General features: G+C 48.2%; 2 protein-coding genes across 2 annotated transcripts; both read right to left on the bottom strand.

Moving 5' to 3' along the window:
* Positions 1–3,250: 3,250 nt before the first annotated feature.
* LOC119948560 (hemoglobin subunit beta) lies at positions 3,251–4,431 on the bottom strand. Its single transcript, XM_038770150.1, has 3 exons — positions 4,321–4,431; positions 3,952–4,174; positions 3,251–3,483 (listed from the first exon to the last, which is right to left on the bottom strand). The coding sequence occupies exons 1-3, from the start codon at positions 4,410–4,412 to the stop codon at positions 3,355–3,357; spliced, it is 444 nt and encodes a 147-aa protein (XP_038626078.1). The 5' UTR covers positions 4,413–4,431; the 3' UTR covers positions 3,251–3,354.
* A 13,667-nt stretch (positions 4,432–18,098) lies between these two features.
* Positions 18,099–19,126, bottom strand: LOC119949142 (hemoglobin subunit epsilon). The gene is made up of 3 exons (XM_038770671.1): positions 19,035–19,126; positions 18,669–18,891; positions 18,099–18,227 (listed from the first exon to the last, which is right to left on the bottom strand). The coding sequence occupies exons 1-3, from the start codon at positions 19,124–19,126 to the stop codon at positions 18,099–18,101; spliced, it is 444 nt and encodes a 147-aa protein (XP_038626599.1).
* Between the last annotated feature and the right edge of the window lie 1,661 nt (positions 19,127–20,787).

Below are 20,787 nucleotides of genomic sequence, written 5' to 3'. Positions count from 1 at the left end.
CGGATCGGAGCTGTGACCCTGGAGTCCTTTTTTTTCCAACTTTTGAGCCCCTCCAACACTATTCCTGTCCACTTGCTCCTGTCTCTGTGTGTGGATTTCAGGACATCCATCAGTCAGTAGTACCAAGCGCTTAGTACAGTGCTCTGCACACAGTAAGCACTCAATAAATATGATTGAATGGATTGAACTGAGTGGAAGACTGGAGGAGCAGGTATGGTGGTGTGGTCCAGGAGGTGACAGTGATGGGGAGTTACCATGTTTTGTTTTGTTGTCTGTCTCCCCCTTCTAGACTGTGAGCCTGTTGTTGGGTAGGGACCGTCACTATATGTTGCCAACTTGTACTTCCCAAGCACTTAGTACAGTGCTCTGCACACAGTAAGCGCTCAGTAAATATGATTAAATTAATGAATGATACAGTACTGTGAATAGAGTACTATATTAGGCCCGTAAGGAATATACAAAAAACGTTGAAGACGCGATCCTGGTTTAGGAGGTGTCTAGCACTTTTTTAAGCTCTGGGAAAGATACACTATAATTAAGTCAGAAAAAGTCCCTGTCCCACATAGGACTCACAGTCCAAGCATGAGGAAGACCAGGGGTTGGATCCCCATTTTATAGATGAGGTAATGGAAGTGCGGAGAAGTCAAATGGCTTGCCCAAGGTCACATGGTGTATCCCAGTTCCTTTGACTCCCAGGACCTTCCTTTTTCCACTATTCATCATTCATTCAATGGTATTTATTGAGCACTTACTGTGTGCAGAGCACTGTACTAAGCGCTTGGGAAGTACAAATTGGCAACATATAGAGACGGTCCCTACCCAATAACGGGTCTCTTTTCCTCACAAACTTGACCTTCTCCACCCAGGACTTCCCAATGTCCCTTTTCCAACTGGCTTTAAATCTGCGGTTTTGAGGTCTACCTTTTTCACTTATTCATTCATTCAATCGTATATATTGAGTGTTTATTGTGTGCAAAGCACTGTGCTAAGAGCTTGGGAGAGTACAATATAACAACAAGCACACCCATTCCTGCCTACAGTGAGCTCACAGTCTAGAGGGGGTGACAGATATTAATATAAATAAATAAATAAATTACAGATCTATACAAATGTGCTGTGAGGATGGGTGGGAGGATGAATGAAGGAGTAAGTAAGAGTGGCAGAGAAGGGAGTGGAGAAGAGGAGAGGGGGAATTAGTCAGGGAAGTCTTCTCGGAGGAGATGTGCCTTCAATAAGGTTTTGAAGTAGGGGAGAGCAATGATAGGAGAAGAGAGGGTGTCCCAGGCCAGAGATAGGATGTGGGCAAGAGGTTGGCAGTGAGATAGATGAGATCGAGGTACAATGAGAAGGTTAGCATTAGAGGATCGAAGTGGGAGAGTAGTGAGGTGAGGTAGGAGGGAGCAAGGTGATTAAGTGCTTTAATGCCATGGTGAGGAGTTTTTGTTTGATGTGGAGGTGGATGGGCAATCACTGGAGTTTCCTGAGGCATGGGAAAACATGGTCTGAATGTTTTTGAAGAATGCAGCCAAAGGTGGGAGCGCAGATGGGGAGAAGGGCAGGGGGCATGGAATACCAGGAAAGCATCTTGGCCTAGTGGAAAGAGCATGGACCTGGAAGTCAGATCACTTAGGTTTTAATCCCAGCTCTGCCATGTGACTGCTGTGTGATCTTGGACAAGTCACTTAAGTTCTCTGTGCCTCTGTTTCTGCATCTGTAAAATGGGGAGGAAATACCTGCCGTTTCTCCTACTTGGACTGTGAACGCCATATGGGACAGGGACTGTGTCTGACCTGGTTTATTCCTATCTATCACAATGCTTAGAACAGTGCTTGACACATAGTAAGCACTAAACAAATATCATAAAAAAAAGGGACAGCGAAGCAGGGGTGTTAATGTGTGGGAAGCGAAAACGAGGTAGAGAGTGGAGGTCAAGGGCTGATGGGTATTTAGTCTTGAGTCAGTGTGAGTATGCAGAGTTGGGGGGTTGTCCACGGGCCGTGGTTGAACAAAGATAATGAATGGGAGGTGATGATTGGGTGTTACACCCTCAGTTACCTTCTGCTCCTATTCTCTAAATAGAGGGTAGGGCAGAGTGAAGGAGGCAGGAATGCCCTTGGCATGGCTAGGTTGGGCATGGCGGGACCAGCAAGAAGAAGGGCTCACCCAGGCTCAGTGGAAGGAGCCCGGGCTTTGGAGTCAGAAGTCATGGGTTCAGATCCCGGCTCTGGCAATTGTCAGCTGTGTGACTTTGGGCAAGTCACTTGACTTCTCTGTGCCTCAGCTATCTCAATTGTAAAATGGGGATTAATACTGTGAGGCCCCTGTGGGACAACCTGATAATAATAATGATGGTATTTGTTAAGCACTTACTATGTGTAAAGCACTGTTCTAAGCGCTGGGGGGATACAAGGTGATCAGATTGTCCCACGTGGGGGTCAGTCTTAATCCCCATTTTACAGATGAGGGAACCAAGGCACAGAGAAGTTAAGTGACTTGTCCATAGTCACACAGCTGACAGTTGGCAGAGTAGGGATTTGAACCCATGACCTCTGACTCCAAAGCCTGTGCTCTTTCCATTGAACCATGTTGCTTCTCTGATCACCTTGTAACCTCCCCAGTGCTTAGAACAGTGCTTTACACATAGTAAGCATTTAATAAATGCTGTTATTATTATTATTATTATTATTATTATTATTATTATTATTATTATTATTACCCGGCCCCTGGGAGATGGCTTGGGAGAAGAGAAAAGGAAGGGCCAGGGTCCTGGACATTGTGTATGGGGCTGGTGGGCCCCTCACCTGGTAGCTTTCCTTATTTGGAGATGCCAAACCTGCCTAAGGGGTGGTTGTCCCCAGAGGTTATTCTGGAGGCAAGTAGCAGGTAGCCTAATTTAGACCCTATTCTAGGGAGTCTGGGGCCAGGGCACTTGGGGAGTGCCCTTCAGGCCCTTCCCTCTAGCTACATTGAGATCCAGAGACCGTCCCCCTCATCTTCCCTTGCCCTCCCTTTTCCCAGCCAAACTGGAGATGCCCCAAGAGTCCTCCAAGAAAGCCCTTCCTTCACCCCAACCAGTTCAGCCCCTCTTCCTCACCCAGGCTACCATGGAGGAGATTTAGAGCAGCTCCCTACAGTACTGCGGGAGTAGGCAGCTGGAGGAGAGGGTCCCATCTCCCCCTCCCCATCCCGTAGGGACCTTCCCCAAAAAGTGGCGCACAGAGAGAGGCAGAGCGGAGGAGAAACTGGATTGAAAGCTCTTTATTGGGCCAGGCTGGCTCTCAGGGGCCTGTGGTGCTGCACTCCCACGGGCAGGTCATGGGACCTGGCGCAGAAGTCACTGGGGCAGCTCAGGACTCAGTGGTACTTGTGGGCCAGGGCGTGGGAAACACCAGACACCAGCTTCTGCCAGGCAGCCTGGGCCTCGGGGGTGAATTCCTTGCTGAAGTGACGGGCCAGGACCACGACCAGCACGTTACCCAGGCGCTGTGGGAGAAATGGACACAGGGCAGGGTGAATAGTGGGGACCTGATCCAAGGCAGAATGTCTGAGCCCAGTGACTCTCACACCCCAGAGCTCTTACCAGGCACCATCGCTGGCCTTGGCTCAATATCAAAATGCCTACCACACCCCGTTCCTATCTCCTAAAGCCTCCTAATGCATAACTTGACCACAGTCCCCTCCTCTCCTTCTGTACCCCCAAATGATAGCCCCCACTCTGACCGACACTTACTTCGTAAAGTATCCCACAGTAGCAACCCCTGGTCCTTTCTCCCTCAAAGGCTCTCATTCTGACTCATTTCCTTCAGATGCCCCAGGCTATCTCTTTGCCCAACACACACTCAGGACCCCATCATTTCTTCCCCAGGGGGCTTCAGCCCCTTTTCCTTCCAGCTCCCATGCCAGCTCCCGCAGGGTCAGATGGCCAGGTCTAGTCTAAGGCTGGGGACTCACATTGAAATTCTCGGGGTCCACGTGCAGCTTGTCGCAGTGCAGTTCGCTCAGCTTGGCGAAGGTGCCCTTGAGGTTGTCGAGGTTCTTCAGGGCATCGCCGAAGGAGGTCAGCACCTTGGCACCATGGGCCTTGACCTTGGCGTTTCCCATCACAGCATCGGCGCTGGACAGGTCACCGAAGGATTCGAAGAACCTCTGGGTCCAGGGGTAGACGACCAGCAGCCTGGTGGGTAAGAGGGAGGGCAAAGGAAAGAGAGAGAAAGACAGAGTGAGAAACTTGGAGTTTCCACCTGGTTACCCTCTGGAGGCCCTTTGAGAGCTAGGTGGGCCCAAACACAGGAATTCAAAATTCTCCCCTCGAGGTCATACCTGCCAAGGGCCTCGCCACCGAGTTCATTGACGTTCACATGCCCCCACAGGTTGGTGACAGCAGTCTTCTCAGAACCACTCAAATGCACCATTTTGTCGGATTTGCAAGTTTGCTTGAAGATTCAGATGTGCAAAGACTGGATATCAACTCCAGGTTTAGCTTGGCTTTTTATCCCCTGCCCAGAGCTCCATCTACTCTCAGCCTCAGAGCTGATTGGCCCAGACAGGGGTGCGGTCCACACTGGGGGCGTGACCTGTGTCATGCGGGCCTGGCAGGCAGGAGAGGTATTGAAAGGGCTGGTGCAGGGATGCAAATCTGCCTCTCTGAGAGCTGGAGAAACCACCCCCCCAACTCCCCACCCACCAGGTCCAGACCTTTAGCCCCCTTTGTAAGCACTTAATAAATGCCATCATTATTATTATTATTATTTTCCATGTCACCAGGCCCAGGCCTCCTTTCCCAGCCCAAGATGTTGCTCCTCCCAGAGCCCCATGGTTGCACAGTCTGCTGTGGATCCACTGCTGGAGCTCTGTCCCCAGATCCCCCTCCATAGGCCAAAACGTTTCTTTGTTCGGCTTGTCTGATCTGCACCCCTGGTTAGAACTAAAAGCCTGACCTCACCTTGTGCTTGGCTTCTGGTGGGCCCTGCCAGTAGCCCCTAGACCTCACCTGAGCCCCGAGGCCATTGGGTGGGAGAGGAGCACCTGCCAGCCTGTACCAGAGAAGGGGAAGCTGAGGGGTCCCACTTGTGCCCAGGTGTAGGTGGGAAAATTGAATCCACAGCTTCCTTGGTTCCCACCATGCACTGGGGCTGCAACTACAGCAGGGAGGATTTGGGCTGTGATGAGCTGTAGGACACATTCCACAGGGAGGCTGCTCAGTCCCCGCTGAGCCAACTTTTTCAACATGAGGGGAGACATGCTCAGAGGCAGGGGGATGGATTTCGTGGCCCTGTCTGACCATTACAACTCCAGGGGGCTACCTGCACTTAGGTTAGGCAGCCTGGGAAAAGACACAGCAATCCAGGGATAGATTGAAGGAAGGCTGCAACAGCCTATGATTCATTCATTCATTCATTCATTCATTCATTCATTCATTCATTCATATTTATTAAGAGCTTACCACGTGCAAGAGTACTGTACTCAGCGCTTGGGAGAGTACAATATAACAATAAACAGGTAAATTCCCTGCTTGCAATGAGTTTAAAGTCTAGAGGAGAGAAGCAGTGTGACTCAATGGAAAGAGCAGGGGCTTGGGAGTAAGAGGGCATGGGTTCAAATCCCTCTCCTCCAATTGTCAGCTGTGTGAGTTTGGGCAAGTCACTTAACTTCTCTGGGCCTCAGTTACCTCATCTGTAAAATGGGGATGAAGACTGTGAGCCCCACATGGGACAATCTGATCACCTTGTATCCTCCCCAGCAAATAGAACAGAGCTTTGCACATAGTAAGTGCTTAACAAATGCCATTGTAATAATAATAATAATAATAATAATAATGGAGGGAAACAGACATTAAAGTAAGTAAATAAATTACAGATATGTGCATAAGTGCTGTGGGTCTGGGAGGGGGGAAAAACAAAGGGAGCAAGTCAGGGCAACAAAGAAGGGAGTGGAGGAAGATGAAAGGAAGGCTTCTTCAGGGAAGACCTCTTGGAGGAGATGTGCCTTCAAGAAGGCTTTGAAATAGGGGGGAGTAATTGTCTGTCAGATTTAAGGAGGGAGGGTGTTCCAGGACAGAAACAGGAGGGTGGCCAAGGGGTCAGCAGAGAGATAGACAAAGATCTAGGCACAGTGAGAACATGGGACAACCTGATCTACCCCAGCACTTAGAACAGTGCTTGGCACAAACTCAGCCCACACTCTCTGCTCCTTTGCCGCTAACCTCCTCACTATACCTCGTTCTCGCCTGTCCCACCACTAACCTCCTCACTGAACCTCGTTCTCGCCTGTCCCACCATCGACCCCCGGCCCACGTCCTTCCCCTAGCCTGGAATGCCCTCCTTCTACACATCCGCCAAGCTAGTTCCCTTCCTCCCTTCAAAGCCCTTCTGAGAGGTCACTTCCTCCAAGAGGCCTTCCCAGATTGAGCCCCCTTTTCCCTCTCCTGCTCCCCATTCCCCCCACCCTACCTCCTTCCCCTCCCAATAGCACTTGTATATATATTTATACAGATTTATTGCTTTATTTATTTTTCTTGTGCATAATTACTATTCTATTTATTTTGTTAATGATGTGCATTTAGCTTTAATTCTGTTTGTTCTGACGACTTTGACACCTGTCTACATGTTTTATTTTGTTGTCTGTCTCCCCCTTCTTGACTGTGAGCCCGTTGTTGGGTAGGAACTGTCTCTGTATGTTGCCAAATTGTACTTCCCAAGTGTTTAAACAGTGCTCTGCACACAATAAGCACTCAATAAATATGATTGAATGAATGAATGAATGAATGAATGAGAAGATTAGCATTAGAGACGTGACGTGCGCAGTCTGGGTTGTACTAGGAGAGTGGCAAGGTGAGGTAGGAGGAGGAAAGATGATTGCGTGCTTTAACAATGGTGAGGAGTTTTGTTTTATGTGGAGGTGGATGGGCAATCCCTGGAGTTTTTTGAGGAGTGGGGAGACATATCCTGAACATTTTTGAAGGAAAATGATCCAGGCAGCAGAATGAAGTGGGGAGAGATAGGAGATTGGGTGGTATGCAAGGAGGCTGATGCAGTAATCCAGGCAGGGAAGGATGAGTGATTGTATTAATGTGGCAGCAGTTTGGTTGGAGAGGAAAGGGCAGATTTTAGTGATATTATGAATTGGATTGAATGTGTGGGCTGAATGAGAGAGAGAAGTCAAGGATAATGGATGTTTAATCTTGGAAGGGTGACTGTTTGGAGAGTACAAAGGAAGGCTGAGGCAGTGTTGGCTGGCAGTTTGCTTCATTTCCACCAGAGGATCCCTTATCCTATCAGCACTCAGCCTCCTCTGCCCACCTCTCCCCTTTACCCTCTTCAAATTACAGGTCCTCTTTCTACTGGCTCATGACTTTTTTCATTTTCATCATTGGTTTTCCTTCAGGACTCATGGTCAAACTCTGTTTTAGGGGTCCTCTGGCACCGCCCCCCACCCCCCCCACTTCCTCAAGATTCTATTGAAAAGTTTTCTCTTCCAGTGAACCTTCTGGAACTGAAATTACCTGATTCCACTCACTCCCTTCACTCCCAAGTAAAACCCAAGTGCTTCATATACAGTGTCTCAAAACAGCCACTTTGTGTTTTCCTGATGGTTGTGGTCTTGTGTATCTTTTAGGCTCACTGCCTTTGTCCTAGACGCTTTCAGTCTACCATTTTGTAGGTGCATTTGAAACAACTCTGTCTCTCTCTGTCTCTCTCTCTGTCTCTCTCTCTCTCTCTCTGTCTCTCTCTCTCTCTCATGGCATTTATTAAGCACTTACTGTGTGCCAGGCACTGTTCTACACAAGACAATCAAGTTGGACACAGTCCATGTCCCACATGGGGTTTACAGTCTTCATCCCCATTTTAGAGATGAGGGAACTGAGTCACAGAGAAGTTATATGACTTGCCCAATAGCCTACCAATCTGCCCATTTTTTGAGGACAGGGATTTCGACCTCAGCCCTTCCTCTATCCCTCCCCCAAGAGCCTAATTCAGTGTGTGTCTTCATCCTGGCCTCTTACAAGCCTCTGTGTCCCTTGAAGACAGGGATCTTAAATGCAGCACTTATGTCCTTATCTGTAGTTTATTTATTTAGATTAATATCTTTCTTCACTCTAGAATGTAAGCTCATTGTGGTCAGGAAATGTGTCTGTTATATTGTAGTGTTGTACTCGCCAAAGCACTTAGTATAGTGCTCTGCACTAAGCACTTACTAAATACAATTGATTGATTGATTTCTCTCCTAGGCTTTTTCCTTCTGAGTCTCCCAGGAGCGTGTCAAACGACTGCCTATCAATAGCAAATTCTCCATCAGTGCTATATGCTTACCTTGTGGTAAATACATAATAAGTATGTAGTAAGTAAGCAAGCAGGGCCATATGACCTTAGGCAAATCACTTAACTTCTTAGTGCCTGTTACCTCATCGGTAAAATGGGGAATAAGACTGTGAGCCCCATGAGGGACATGGGCTGTGTCCAACCTAGTGATCTTGGATCTACCCCAGTGCTTAACACAGTGTCTGGCACCTAGTAAGTTCATAACAAATACCATTAAAAAGAAATAAAGCCCTATCCCATGATTCTGTTATGCTTTTCAAGTGTATTGTTATGAGCCCCTTAATAAATATCATTGCTCTTACTCTACTCCTACTACTATTCTTATTATTACTTTTACTACTACTACTACCTCTACTATTACTAATGCTCCTATTCATACTCCACTAGCATGAAAATCCCCCTTATTAGAGGATTGCCTTTCCTTTGTGCCCAATCCTGTATAATCCTTTACACCTTCCAGCTTCCTTTTTGTCCTAATCCAAGATGACCCCCTTGACCGATAGTAATAGTAACAGTATTCATCGGGCACACACTCAGTGCAATGCACTGTGCTGTGGGCATTCCCACTCAAAAAGTTGTTCTTTTGAGGCTGGCAGTTCTCTCTCAAAGCTCACTGTAATGGCAAGAGGCCAACTGGCAGTGACTCAATGTCCCCCAAAGCTTCACCATACAGCCTATCCCCATCCTAGCATTTCTCATTGGCTCCTCCCCTTCTGGTCATGCCCATTCCCTGGTGGGTTAAGATTAGAAGTTGGAGTACTTCCAGGAAAGGGAGAGAGAGGGTGGGAGGAAGACAGATAGGTAGACTCTGTTACGTTCTACCTGCAGGTGAGATATGTTGGTCTCCTAGGCTGGGGATGTTTAAACCGAAATCCCAGGGAGATTTATTTAAGCCTGGGACATCCTGACATCAGCTGAAGCTGTTGGAACTGAGGGTCTTCAGTCTGGGAAGCATCCTAGCTTAGTTTCCTAGCTAAAGCATCGTGAGGTGGCACTATATTGCCTGATACAACCCAGTTAATCCCCCTAACTAGTGCTGGAGTCATTTGTGTTCAATAGCCTGGCCCAGGAGTTACTGAAATATGGGTGTCCTTGGGTTGTCCGTCCCTCTCCCTCTGTACACAATAAGTGCTCAATAAACACAATTGCCTCTAGTGTGCTTTTAAATGAGGAGAAGAGTACTTTTGAGTTCTAAGTACCGAGGTGGATACAAGATAATCAGGTTAGAAACACTCTCTGTCCCTCATGGGGCTTCCAGTCTAACTCAGAGGGAGATGGAATAAACGTTCATATAAAGATGAAGTAACTAAGGTACATTTGTGACTTGCCCAAGTGCATACAGCAGGTAAACAGTGGACCCGGGATTACAATCCATGTCACCTGACTCCCAGGCCTGGGATCTTTCCACTAGGCCATGTTGCTTTATTGCTTCTCTGTAATAAAAACCATGCTTTGGTTTGTATATTGGAATACATCAATGATATGTGCAGAGCAATCAATCAATTAATGGTATTTACTGAGTGCTTTCAGTGCGCAGAGTGTTGTACTAAGCGCTTGTGGGAGTCCAATACAACACACTTGTCAGAGATATTTCCTGCCCATCTGTCTCCCCCTTCTAGACTGTAAGCCCACTGTTGGGTAGGGACTGTCTCTATATGTTGCCACCTTGTACTTCCCAAGCGCTTAGTACAGTGCTCTGCACACAGTAAGCGCTCAATAAATACAATTGATTGATTGAATACATGTGCCTGTATTGAGTGCAATTCTAAATCATTTCTATGAGAATCTATATGGGTACCTGTTCTGACTGATGTCCTACATACAGTTCAGCAGGCACTCAGTCACTGAGGTTATCCCTTTCTGCCTCGCATCATATATGAAAACAGACCGTCTCATTGTAGATTGCATGCAGCTGACCCAACTGAGCCAGAAAATATCAAATAAATGCCAGCTACTGAATACGAACTTCCTGTTCCTGGACTTCATCCTTCTTCTTAGGAAAGCAACCCACCCTAGTCTGGGATGAGCCTCCTCTCAACCTGTATTTGCTTTTGTACAGTCCTCTAGACCATAAGTTTGTTGTGGGCAGGGAATGTGTCTACCAACTCTGCTGTATTGTTGTCTCCTAAATGCTTAGAAAAGTTACTCTGCACTCAGTGAGCACTCAATAATTACCGTTGGTTGATTGGTTGATTGATTGATTGATTTTGCCTTTGTGTGGCTTCTCTAGGCTTCTCTCTGTGGGATCTGTGTGGCTTCAACAAATCAGGTTGTCTTTGATTTCACTCTTTTCACTCGTGAATCAGTCTCAGTATCACTGGTATTGACTGGGCATCTACTCTGTGTTGTGCTATACCCCAAGAGTCCTTGGGAGGCCTATAAAGGGGATAATTTTTTTTTTGTAATGACATTCGTTGTGTTTACTATGTGCCAGGCACTGTACTAAGTGGCTGGGGTAGATGCAAGCTATTCAGGTTGGACACAGTCAGTCCATGTCCCACATGGGGCTCACACTCTTAATTCCCATTTGATAGGTGAGGTAACTGAGGCACAGAGAAGTTAAGTGACTGGCCCAAGGTCACACAGCTAATATGTGGCAGAGCTCAGATTAGAACTCAGGTCCTCTATCTCCCAGGCCTGTGGTCTTTCCACTAGAAATGCTGCTTCAAACCCAATTCCTGATTTGCTATTGGTTCGCCTCCTGTGCTGATCTCTAGATGATCAATGGGCACATGGACCCAATGGCAATGGGCAACAGGGTGGATTCCTGCTCTATTTCCTTTGGGCACTTGGTATTCACCCCTCTTTCAGCCCCATAGCACTTACTTACATTCCGGAATTTTTATGCATTACTGTCTGTCTTCCCCTCTAGACTGTAAGGTTGTTGTGGACAGGGGATAGGTCAACCAACTCTGTTGCTCTTCCAAGTAACATGATAATAATAATAATAATGGTATTTGTTAAGTGCTTACTATGTGCAAATCACTGTTCTAAGTGCTGGAGAGGTTACAAGGTGATCAGGTTGTCCCGGGGGGACTCACAATTTTAATCCACATTTTACAGATGAGGTAACAGGCACAGAGAAGTTAAGTGACTTGCCCAAAGTCACACAGCTGACCGTTGGCAGAGCTGGGATTTGAACCTGTGACCTGTGACTCCAAAGCCTGTGCTCTTTCCACTGAGCCATGCTGTGACATGACATGTGACATGTGACAGCTGACATGAGGCAGACCTGGGATTAGAACCCAAATCCTTCTTCCTCCTAGGCCTGTACTCTATCCACTTGGCCACACTGCTTCTCATATGTTCCTATGTCTATTTAAAAGGGGAATCAATTAATCAATCAATTGTATTTATTGAATGTTTATTGTGTGCAGAGCACTCTAGTAAGTGCTTGGGAGAGTACAATACAAAAAATAAACAGACACATTCCCTGTTCACAATGATCTTATAGTCTGTATGGGACTCATAGTCCAAGCAGGGGGGAGGACAGGTATTGTCTCCCCATTTTACAGGTGAGGAAACTGAAGTATATAGAAGTGAAGTGGCTTGCCCACGGTCACACAACAGACAATTGGCAGGGTGGAGATTGGAATTCAGAGGCTCTGACTCCCAGGTCTGGGCTCCAACTACCTGACCAAGCATTGTTGTTGTCTCCAGGGTCCCAAATGCAAGGCTTCAAATCACCCACTCAACCGGTGGGGCCACATAGTAATAATAATTATGATATTTATGGTATTTGCAAAGCACTTACAATGTGCCAAGCATTGTTCTAAGCCCTGGGTAGGTACAAGTTAATTGTCAGACACAGTCCCTGTCCCACATGGGGCTCACACTCTTATCCCCATTTTACAGATGAGGTAAGTAAGGCACAGTAAAGTTACATCACTTGCCCTGGGTCTCACAGCAGACAGTGGTGGAACCAGGATTAGAACCCAGGTCCTTCTGACTCCCAGGCCCGTGCTCTATCCATTAAGTCACACTAGTAAGTGCTTAACAAATACCATAACAAAAAAGTCCATGAGCAGGCTCACTGGTAGGTGAGACCAGTGATCTCTCTGGGCTGTGTTCCATCCTTAGTGTGTATGCTTGGAGGGAAAATGAGGTCACACCCTAGATCCTCTTGGTGAGTGAGACACAGCCAACTATTAACCTTATCTTTTGCCCCCTAAGACCCTAACTTCCCTCCTTGTGCTCCATCATGGATTACTCACCCATGCATTCATTCAAACCCTCTTGAACTTAATCGTACATTTTGCCTGCGTAACTTCCTTGCATAATAAACCATGTGTGTTTCATACCCACAGCCTATCATGCTGTGTGAAGAGCTGTTTCTTTTGAGCTTGTTTGGAATCAACTGCTCTCAGGTTTTGGTGGGACCCCTCTTATCTCAGCTGTATGGGATCTGGGGAGCAACAATTCCATCTTCACCCCATCCTAAAGCTCTGCACAGAGTAAACACTACCATTGATCCCAATCCTTAGTGGTTTCATTAATGTCAATCACATCATCTCTCAATTTACCCCTTTCCAATCAACCAATCAATAAATGGTGTTTAATGAGCACTTTGTGGAGAGCCTGGTAATAAGCTCTTGGGAGATCTGACAGGTGAACTGGAAAGGAAGCATCTTTATGCCATTCTCCTGTTTGGCCTTCTTCATGCACTTTACAGTTCTATCATGCCCTTCTTAAGATTCGGCCACCAGAAGCACTTGGTATTCATAGTGGGAGGACCGTGGTTTATATGGTGACAGGGTTGTGTCTTCTGTTTGATTTTCTCTTCCTTTTCTGCTGCTGCCCAGCACTGGAATGGCCTTTTGAGCTGCTGCCACGCATTGGACAGATGCTTTAAAAGAACAGTCAATAGTTTTTTGTTTTGTTTTGTAATGTATGTATTTGTTAAGCACTTACTATATGTTAAGCACTGTTCTCAGCACTGATAACTGACTTTGAGATCTCTTTCCTGAGCCCACAATCAGGTGGTTGTGAAAGGGAGGCAGTATGGGCTAGTGGAAAGAACCCTAGATTGGGCGTCAGGGGACCAGTGCTACTGCCAGCTCTGACATTTGCCCAATGGGTGACTGTTGGCAAGTTACCTTCTCTGGGCTTCAGTTTCCTTATCTGTTAAATGGGATTAAAATATCTGTTCTTTCTCCCTCTTAGACTGTAAACCCTGTATAGAGCAAGATCTGTGTTGATCTAATTATCCTGTATCTCTCTTGGCTTGTAGTAAGTACTTATTTAATACAATCATTACAGTATTTTGAGTTATTTTTCCCCATTTTTCTCTAGGTGCATTTCAGAGACAGCATTGTGGCCTAATGGAAATCAATCAATCAATCAATCATATTTATTGAATGCTTACTGTGTGCAGAGCACTATTAAGCACTTGGGAGAGTACAATATTAAAGAGTTGGAAATCACGATCCCTGCCCAGAAGGAGTTTACAGCCTAGAGGGAAAGAACAGAGGCCTGGGAGTTAGAGGACATGTGTTCTAATTCCACCTCAAAGCATTTCTTTGTTGGGTGACCTTGGATAAGTCACTACACTTCTCTATGCCTCAGTTACCTCATCTGTAAAATGGTGAATAAGACTGAACTCTATGTGGAGCAGGGGACTGTGTCCAATCCGATTTGATTCTATCCACCCCAGCGCTTAGTACTGTGCCTGGCACATAGTAAGCACTTAATTATACAATTATTATACTTTTTGCACTAGGCCAAAAACAGTCTTTGCCATTAATCCCTAGGGAATCTCACTATTTTCACTTCTCTGTCCTAGAATTTGCCAGTTATCTCCATCCTCTGGCTCTATTCTTATAGTCAGTCCTTTATCTCTAACAATATTTCCATGTCTCCTGATTATTTAGTTTGGTTTAAAAGCCTTTAGTATGAAACTCTGTCAAAGACTTTTAGTAATATAAATGTATTATGTCTACTAGTTTCCCTCTATGTATATACTAAGCTTCTACTGCAGTACATTCTCTACCCTGCTTCTCTAATGTCTCTGTACCTTAATCTCATCTGTCTTACTCCCAACCCCTTGTCCATATCTTCCCTCAGGTCTGGAACTCCCTCTCTCTTCATACCTGACAGACCAATGCTCTCCCCATCTTCAAAACCCTCCCAAAATCACACCTCCTCCGAGAAGCCTTCCCTGACTAAGCCCTCATTTTCACTCCCCTCCCTGCCCTCTGTGTCACCTATGCACTCTGCTGTGTACATATTAAGCACTTTGATACTCACTCCAGCCCCACAGCACTTACGTACACATTAGAGAATCAGCGTGGCTCAGTGGAAAGCCAGAGGTCATGGGTTCTAATCCCAGCTCCACCACTTCATTCATTCATTCATTCATTCAATCGCATTTATTGAGTGCTTACTGTGTGCAGAGCACTGTACTAAGCACTTGGGAAGTACAAGTTGGCAACATATAGAGATGGTCCCTACCCAACAATGGGCTCACAGTCTAGAAGGAGGAGACAGACAACAAAACAAAACAAAACATATTAACACTTGTCAGCTGTGTGACTTTGGGCAAGTCACTTAACTTCTCTGAGCCTCAGTTACCTCATCTGTAAAATGGGGATTAAGACTGTGAGTCCCATGAGGGACAACCTGATCACCTTGTATCCCCCCCCCCCCCCCAGTGCTTAGAACAGTACTTTACACGTAGTAAGCACTTAACAAATACCATCATTATTATTAGTATCTTTATACTCTACTCTTTCCCATAAATGTAATTTATTTTTATGTCTTTTCCCCCCATAGACCATAAACTACTGTGGGCAGAGATCATGTTTACCAACTCTTTTGTAGTGTTTTTTCCCAAATGCTGAATTCTGTGTTTTGTGCAGAAAGCACGTAATAAATACCACTGACTGATGAATTATTTGTTGATTCTCTTCAAAAATCTCCAGAATGATCTCAGGGGCACAATTTCTTCTTACAGAAGCTCTATTTTCTTTACCACAACAGGGTGGTTTTTATATGTTCACTGATCCTAAATTTAATTATTAATTTTATTTTAATTTTCCAGTGTAGAAGTGAGGTAAGTGGGCCCTAGGGGCCACCTCTGGACTCTGTCAATGATGGGGTTACCCTGTGGGGCCTCCCAGACCTAAGATCCAATGGCCGATGGAATGATAGTTGAATGTACTTCCCTGGGAATTCTGCCATTTTTCCATTAAGGTTCAGTGTTTAGTCACAGGGCTTTGGAGCTTGGGAAATTGCAAATTAATTTCCCTGTAAAACCCCCAAATTGGTCTAGCTTTTATTTGGAAACAAGTTTCAGCTCCAGAGAAATTCCTCAGATCATTAAAGCTCAAATCTTACAATGTGTAGCTTCTAGAGAAAGCATGAATTCTAGGGAAACACCTAAACAGAATAGAATTGGACTCAGCCACCACAGGAGGGTCTGCCAGACACCTTGGTCTTGGAGTTGGTGCAAGGTGTCCAACCATAGCAATCCCAACTGGGTGGACCCTTTCAGATCACTAGGCTCACTAGGGGAGGTGCTTAATGCCAGAGGTTTGGGGAACTGAGGAAGAAAGGAAGGCCCAGGAAAAAGGAACAAACTCCAGAATCAATGGTTGGGATTTACTGCGTACATATTGTGTGCAGAGCACTGTACTAAGCACTCAGGAGAGTACAGTAGAGTAGGCAGATATGATCCCTGCCCTCAAGAAACTTACAATCTAGTTGGAGAATCAGACATTAAAATAAATTACAGGTAGGGGAAGGAACAGAGTGTAAGGATATAAGTGCTGTGGGGAAGGAGGGGGTTGAGTGTCAAAGTGTTTAGGAGGAACAGACTTTAAGGCTTTGATGATGGTGAGAGTGGTGGTCCATTTGGATATAAAGGGGCGGGGTGGGAAGAGAGGGGAGTTACAAGCAGGAGTGAGGGTGAAAGTTAGGGATCAAAGATGAGAGAAATTAAGGAAAGGCAAGGTGCGTAGGTTGGTGTTAGAGGAGTAAAGTGGGTAGGCTGCGTTATAGTAAATTAATAAGGTAAAGTAGAAGGGGGAGAGCTGATTGACTCTCTTCAGCTAATGGTAATGGTGAACAGTTTCTGTTTGATGCAGAGAAGGATGGGCAATCATTGGAGGGTTTTAAGAAGTGGCTTAGAAGGATGGGGAAGGGGCTGTTGGGAATGGGGGATGGGGCAGGATCTGTTGAGAATGGGAGGATGGGCAGGGGCTATTGGGACAGGAAAATGGGGTAGGATCTGTTGGGAATGGGAGGGTGGTCTGAGGTGTTGGGACTTGGGGGTGGGGCAGGAGCTGTTGGGACTGGGGGATAGGGTAGGGGCTGTTAGGATGGGGGATGAGGCAGGGGTTGTTGGGACTCGGGGGTGGAGGGGGACTACTGGGACAAGGGAATGGCGTAGGAGTTGTAGGGAATGGGAGGCTGGGCAGAGACTGTTGGGAATGGAGGGATGGGCAGAAGTCATTGGGACTGGGAGCGGGGGCGGTAGGAGATGTTGGAATTGAGGGGATGAGGTAGGGGATGTTGAGGCTGGGACTGTAGTAGGGGCTGTTTGGCCTGGGGGGATGGAGCAGGAGCTGTTCTGATTCGGGGAGGGGATGAGGTAGGGGATGTTGAGGCTGGGAGATGAGTAGGGGCTGTTTGGCCTGGGGGGACAGAGCAGGAGCTGTTCAGTTGGGCCTGGAGGATGGGGGGAGTTGGGGGGATGGTGCAGGGGCTTTGGGGGCTGGAGGGATAGTGTTGGGGCTATTTGGATGGGGGGAAGGGGTAGAGGCTGTTCAGCCTGGAACGAAGGGGTAGAGGCTGTTGGGATGGGAGGTTGGGCAGCGGTTTTTGGGCCTGTGGGAGATGGAGCAGAAGACCTGTTGTGATGGGGGATGGGTCAGGGGCTGTTGGGATGGGGCAGGGGCTGTTGGGCTTGGAGACATGAGACAGGGGCTGAAGACAGTGTAAGGAATGGGCAGGAACCTGAGGTTGTGGGGATAGTGGCATCACTTTGTCAGAATGGCAGTAGGAGAGTAGTTGTCCAGGGGGGAGAGAGGGACACAGACTCTGGGACCTGGTGCCAGGAGGCCAAAGTCACTGGAGGAAGAGGGACAGGGGCACTGGAAGCAGAAAAGGTTTTCAGGGAGAAGAGGTGGGGCTGGGGACCCTGTGGAGGAGAGGGGTGCTGGGGGAAGAGGGTGAGGGACTACCAATTCTGAGGGAGAGAGGCTGAGGCTGCAGGGAAGGAGCAGTAAGAGTTGAGGGCACTGGGTGGAGAGAAGCTAGGCCTGTTAAGCACTGGGGAGAGAAGCCAGGGTGGGGGACTCTAAAAGAGTGGAATCAGGATGGGGGATCCTGGGGGAGAGGAACCAGAAGGAGTATGCTGAGAGAGAGGAGCCCAAGGGCTGGGGGGAACCCTGGGATAGAGAAGCCAGAGTAGGGGACACAGAGAGAGGAGTCAGGTTGGGGGACACAGGGTGAGAGGATCAGCTGTTCTTCAAGAGTTAACTGAGAACTAGGGTCTAGCAGCTTTTGGAGTCTTCCCCTCAGCCCCTCTCCCCAAGCACTTGGGAGGCCTGGGCAGCAGCAACAACCCCCAGGCAGACCCAGTCCCTTCTGAAGCTCCTCAGACCTCAGCCTCCCTAGCCAGACCCCTGCAAAGTGACGCACAGACAGGCTGAACAGTTTAAGACTAGACTGAAAACTCTTTATTGGGTCAGGGCAACCCCCAGGGGCCAGCAGGGCTGTTCTGCGGTTGGCAGGACAAGAGACCGGAAGGCGGGGGAGGCCATTTTGGCATTGTGGGACTCAGTGGTACTTGTGGGCCAGGGCACTGGCCACACCGGCCACCAGCTTCTGCCAGGCAGCCTGCACCTCGGGAGTGAAGTCCTTGCCGAAGTGACGGGCCAGGACCACGACCAGCACGTTCCCCAGGAGCTGTGGGGAGAGACAAACACGGGGCCGGGTGAGTGCCTGGCTTGGTGGTGAAGGCACTGACCTGGGCCTGCTCCGGATGGTGCTTTGGATCAAGTTGAAAATACCCAGCAACTGGCTGCCTGTAGCTTCTGACCCCACCCCTGGTCTCACAGACAGGAGACACAGCCCAACCTCAGCCCTGCCCCTGCTATTTCCCAATAAACCTGTCTCTCACCTCTCCTTCACTACCCTCTCTGATACCTCCCAGAGGCAACTGAAACTGTTTCACGACAGATCCTTTAGCCCTCAGAGTCTTACATTCTGACTCACTTCCTCCAAAAAAACCCAGACTATCTCTTTGCCCAACAGGCCCTCATAAACCCCTTCTCCCCAGGGGCTTCTGCCCCATTTCCTTCTGCATTCCCATGCCAGTCCCTGCGGGATCGGAATAGCTGGGCTCACCCTGAAGTTCTCGGGGTCCACATGGAGCTTGTCGCAGTGCAGTTCACTCAGCTTGGCGAAGGTGCCCTTGAGGTTGTCGAGGTTCTTGACGGCATCGCCAAAGGAAGTCAGCACCTTCTTCCCATGGGCCTTGACCTTGGGGTTTCCCAGAATAGCGGAGGCGGAGGACAGGTTGCCGAAGGAGTCGAAGAACCTCTGGGTCCAGGGGTAGACAACCAACAGCCTGGAGGGTGGGAGTAAGGGCAGAGGAGAGAGAGAGAGTGAGAGAGCAGCTCACACCAGGGTACCAACCACTCGCCCTCTCTGGGAAGCCGAAGTTTGAGGGTCAGAGCCGGGATCCTGGACTCCACTCCCCTGGAGTCATACCTGGCCAGGGCTTCGCCTCCATGCTCCTCCACGTTCACCTTGCCCCAAAGGCTGTTGACGGCAGACTTCTCCTCAGCGCTCAGATGCACCATTGTGTCAGATTTGCAAGTTTGCTTGAAAATGCAGACGTGCAGAGAAGGAATGTCTGGTTTCAGCCTGGGCTCCGCTTTTTATCCCCTGCTCATGCCCTGCCTGACCCCCTGTTTGGCCCCCCGCCTGGCCTCAGCCTTACAGCGGATTGGCTCTGTCTGGGATGGGGACCCCCGAGGGCGTGGCTGAGTGCCGAGTGGGAGGGGGCAGAGGGGTCCTGAGGAGTGGGGATGTATGGCGGAAGAATCTGTCTCTGCAGTGGTGGGGAAATTGGAGAAAATCTTCCCTTTTTCTCCAACCCGTGCCCCCCAGACCTATTCCTGCTCTGCCAGAGTCCCACGGCTGCAAAGTCTGCCTTGGATCCACTGCTGGCATTCTCTCCTGGGATCCCACTCCATGGGCCATGTTTACTCATTCAGTCTGTCTGATCTGCACCCCTCAATTGGAACTGAAAGCCCAACTTCCCCTTGCGCTTGGCTTCTGGTGAACTCCGACGGAAGACCTCAGCTCCATCTGAGTCCTGGGGCCCATGGCTGGGATCTCAGACCTGGGAGATGGGCACTAGGGCCAGTCTGGTCCAGGGAAGGGAAGGCTGAGAGGGCCAACTCATGCCTAGTCATGGGTGGGAATGCTGAATCCACAGGGGATGGCGATTTCCATCATTGTGGACCAGGACTGGAGCAGGGAGAATTTGGGAACGAGGCCAAGGGGTAGGTAGGACACATTTCCCAGGGAGGCTGTTCAGCCTCCTCTGGACCAGCTTTTCTCATTAGGTCTGAGCTGTGCTTGAAGTCAGGGGATTGGATTGCATGGCTTTGGTGGAGTCCTGTCCATCCAAGACTTTGGTGCTTTGGGGGTGCTATGAGGCTCAAAGTTGGGCCATGCCTCACCCAACTATTCTGGGGCATCTCTGCCCATTGGGTTGGTAAACTCTTTCCTAACACTGACCTCTCCCCCATACCAAGACCCCTCCCCCTTTTCCTCTCCATCCATCTCCACTCTTTTATCTCCTTCCATTTCCTCCTCTGAGAGGCTCTGTGATAGCTGGGCTGGGGGTAGAGCTGGAAGAGAAGATAAAAATAACCCTCTCTCTCCCGGGGGCTGCCTGGTCCCTGGGGAAGGGGCTTGCGAGGAGAAGGGGATGGAAACAGACCACAGAGTGACTCTAGGGCATGTTAGTCACTGTTTCAAAGTGGAAGAAAATCCCCATTGGGTTAAGACACACCGGCCTCCAGCTCACACACTCTGTCTTCACCATAGCAGACAAGATGGGGGGCTTATTTCAGAAGCAATATGCCTTGGGAGAACTCCCAGCAAGAGCCCCACTAATTTGTAAGCTCCTTAAAGGTAGGGATCCACTCCAACAACTTTTGTGTACTCTCCCAAGTGCTTAGTACAGTGCTTGGCACTCAGCAACCTCTCAAAAAATACTATTTATTAAGCTCAGAGGGTCTGGAAAATCCTGAGAGAACCAGGAAATTCATTCCTCCCTCTTAGCTTCTAATCCATAGAATGTGCTTGAATTTTGGATGTTGTGTGTGTGTTTGTGTGTTTTCACATGTCCCCTTGTTTGTGGACTTTCATGTATTCTTAGAATATCCCTGGTTGTGTGTGGGAGAGTTCCTCACTTATCAAACATTTGTGGGAGTCAGGCTTGGAATTA

The sequence above is a fragment of the Tachyglossus aculeatus genome, chromosome 2 (assembly GCF_015852505.1).
Source record: "Tachyglossus aculeatus isolate mTacAcu1 chromosome 2, mTacAcu1.pri, whole genome shotgun sequence".
Classification (NCBI taxonomy): Eukaryota; Metazoa; Chordata; class Mammalia; order Monotremata; family Tachyglossidae; genus Tachyglossus; species Tachyglossus aculeatus.
This window is presented reverse-complemented; position numbering and strand designations above follow the sequence as displayed.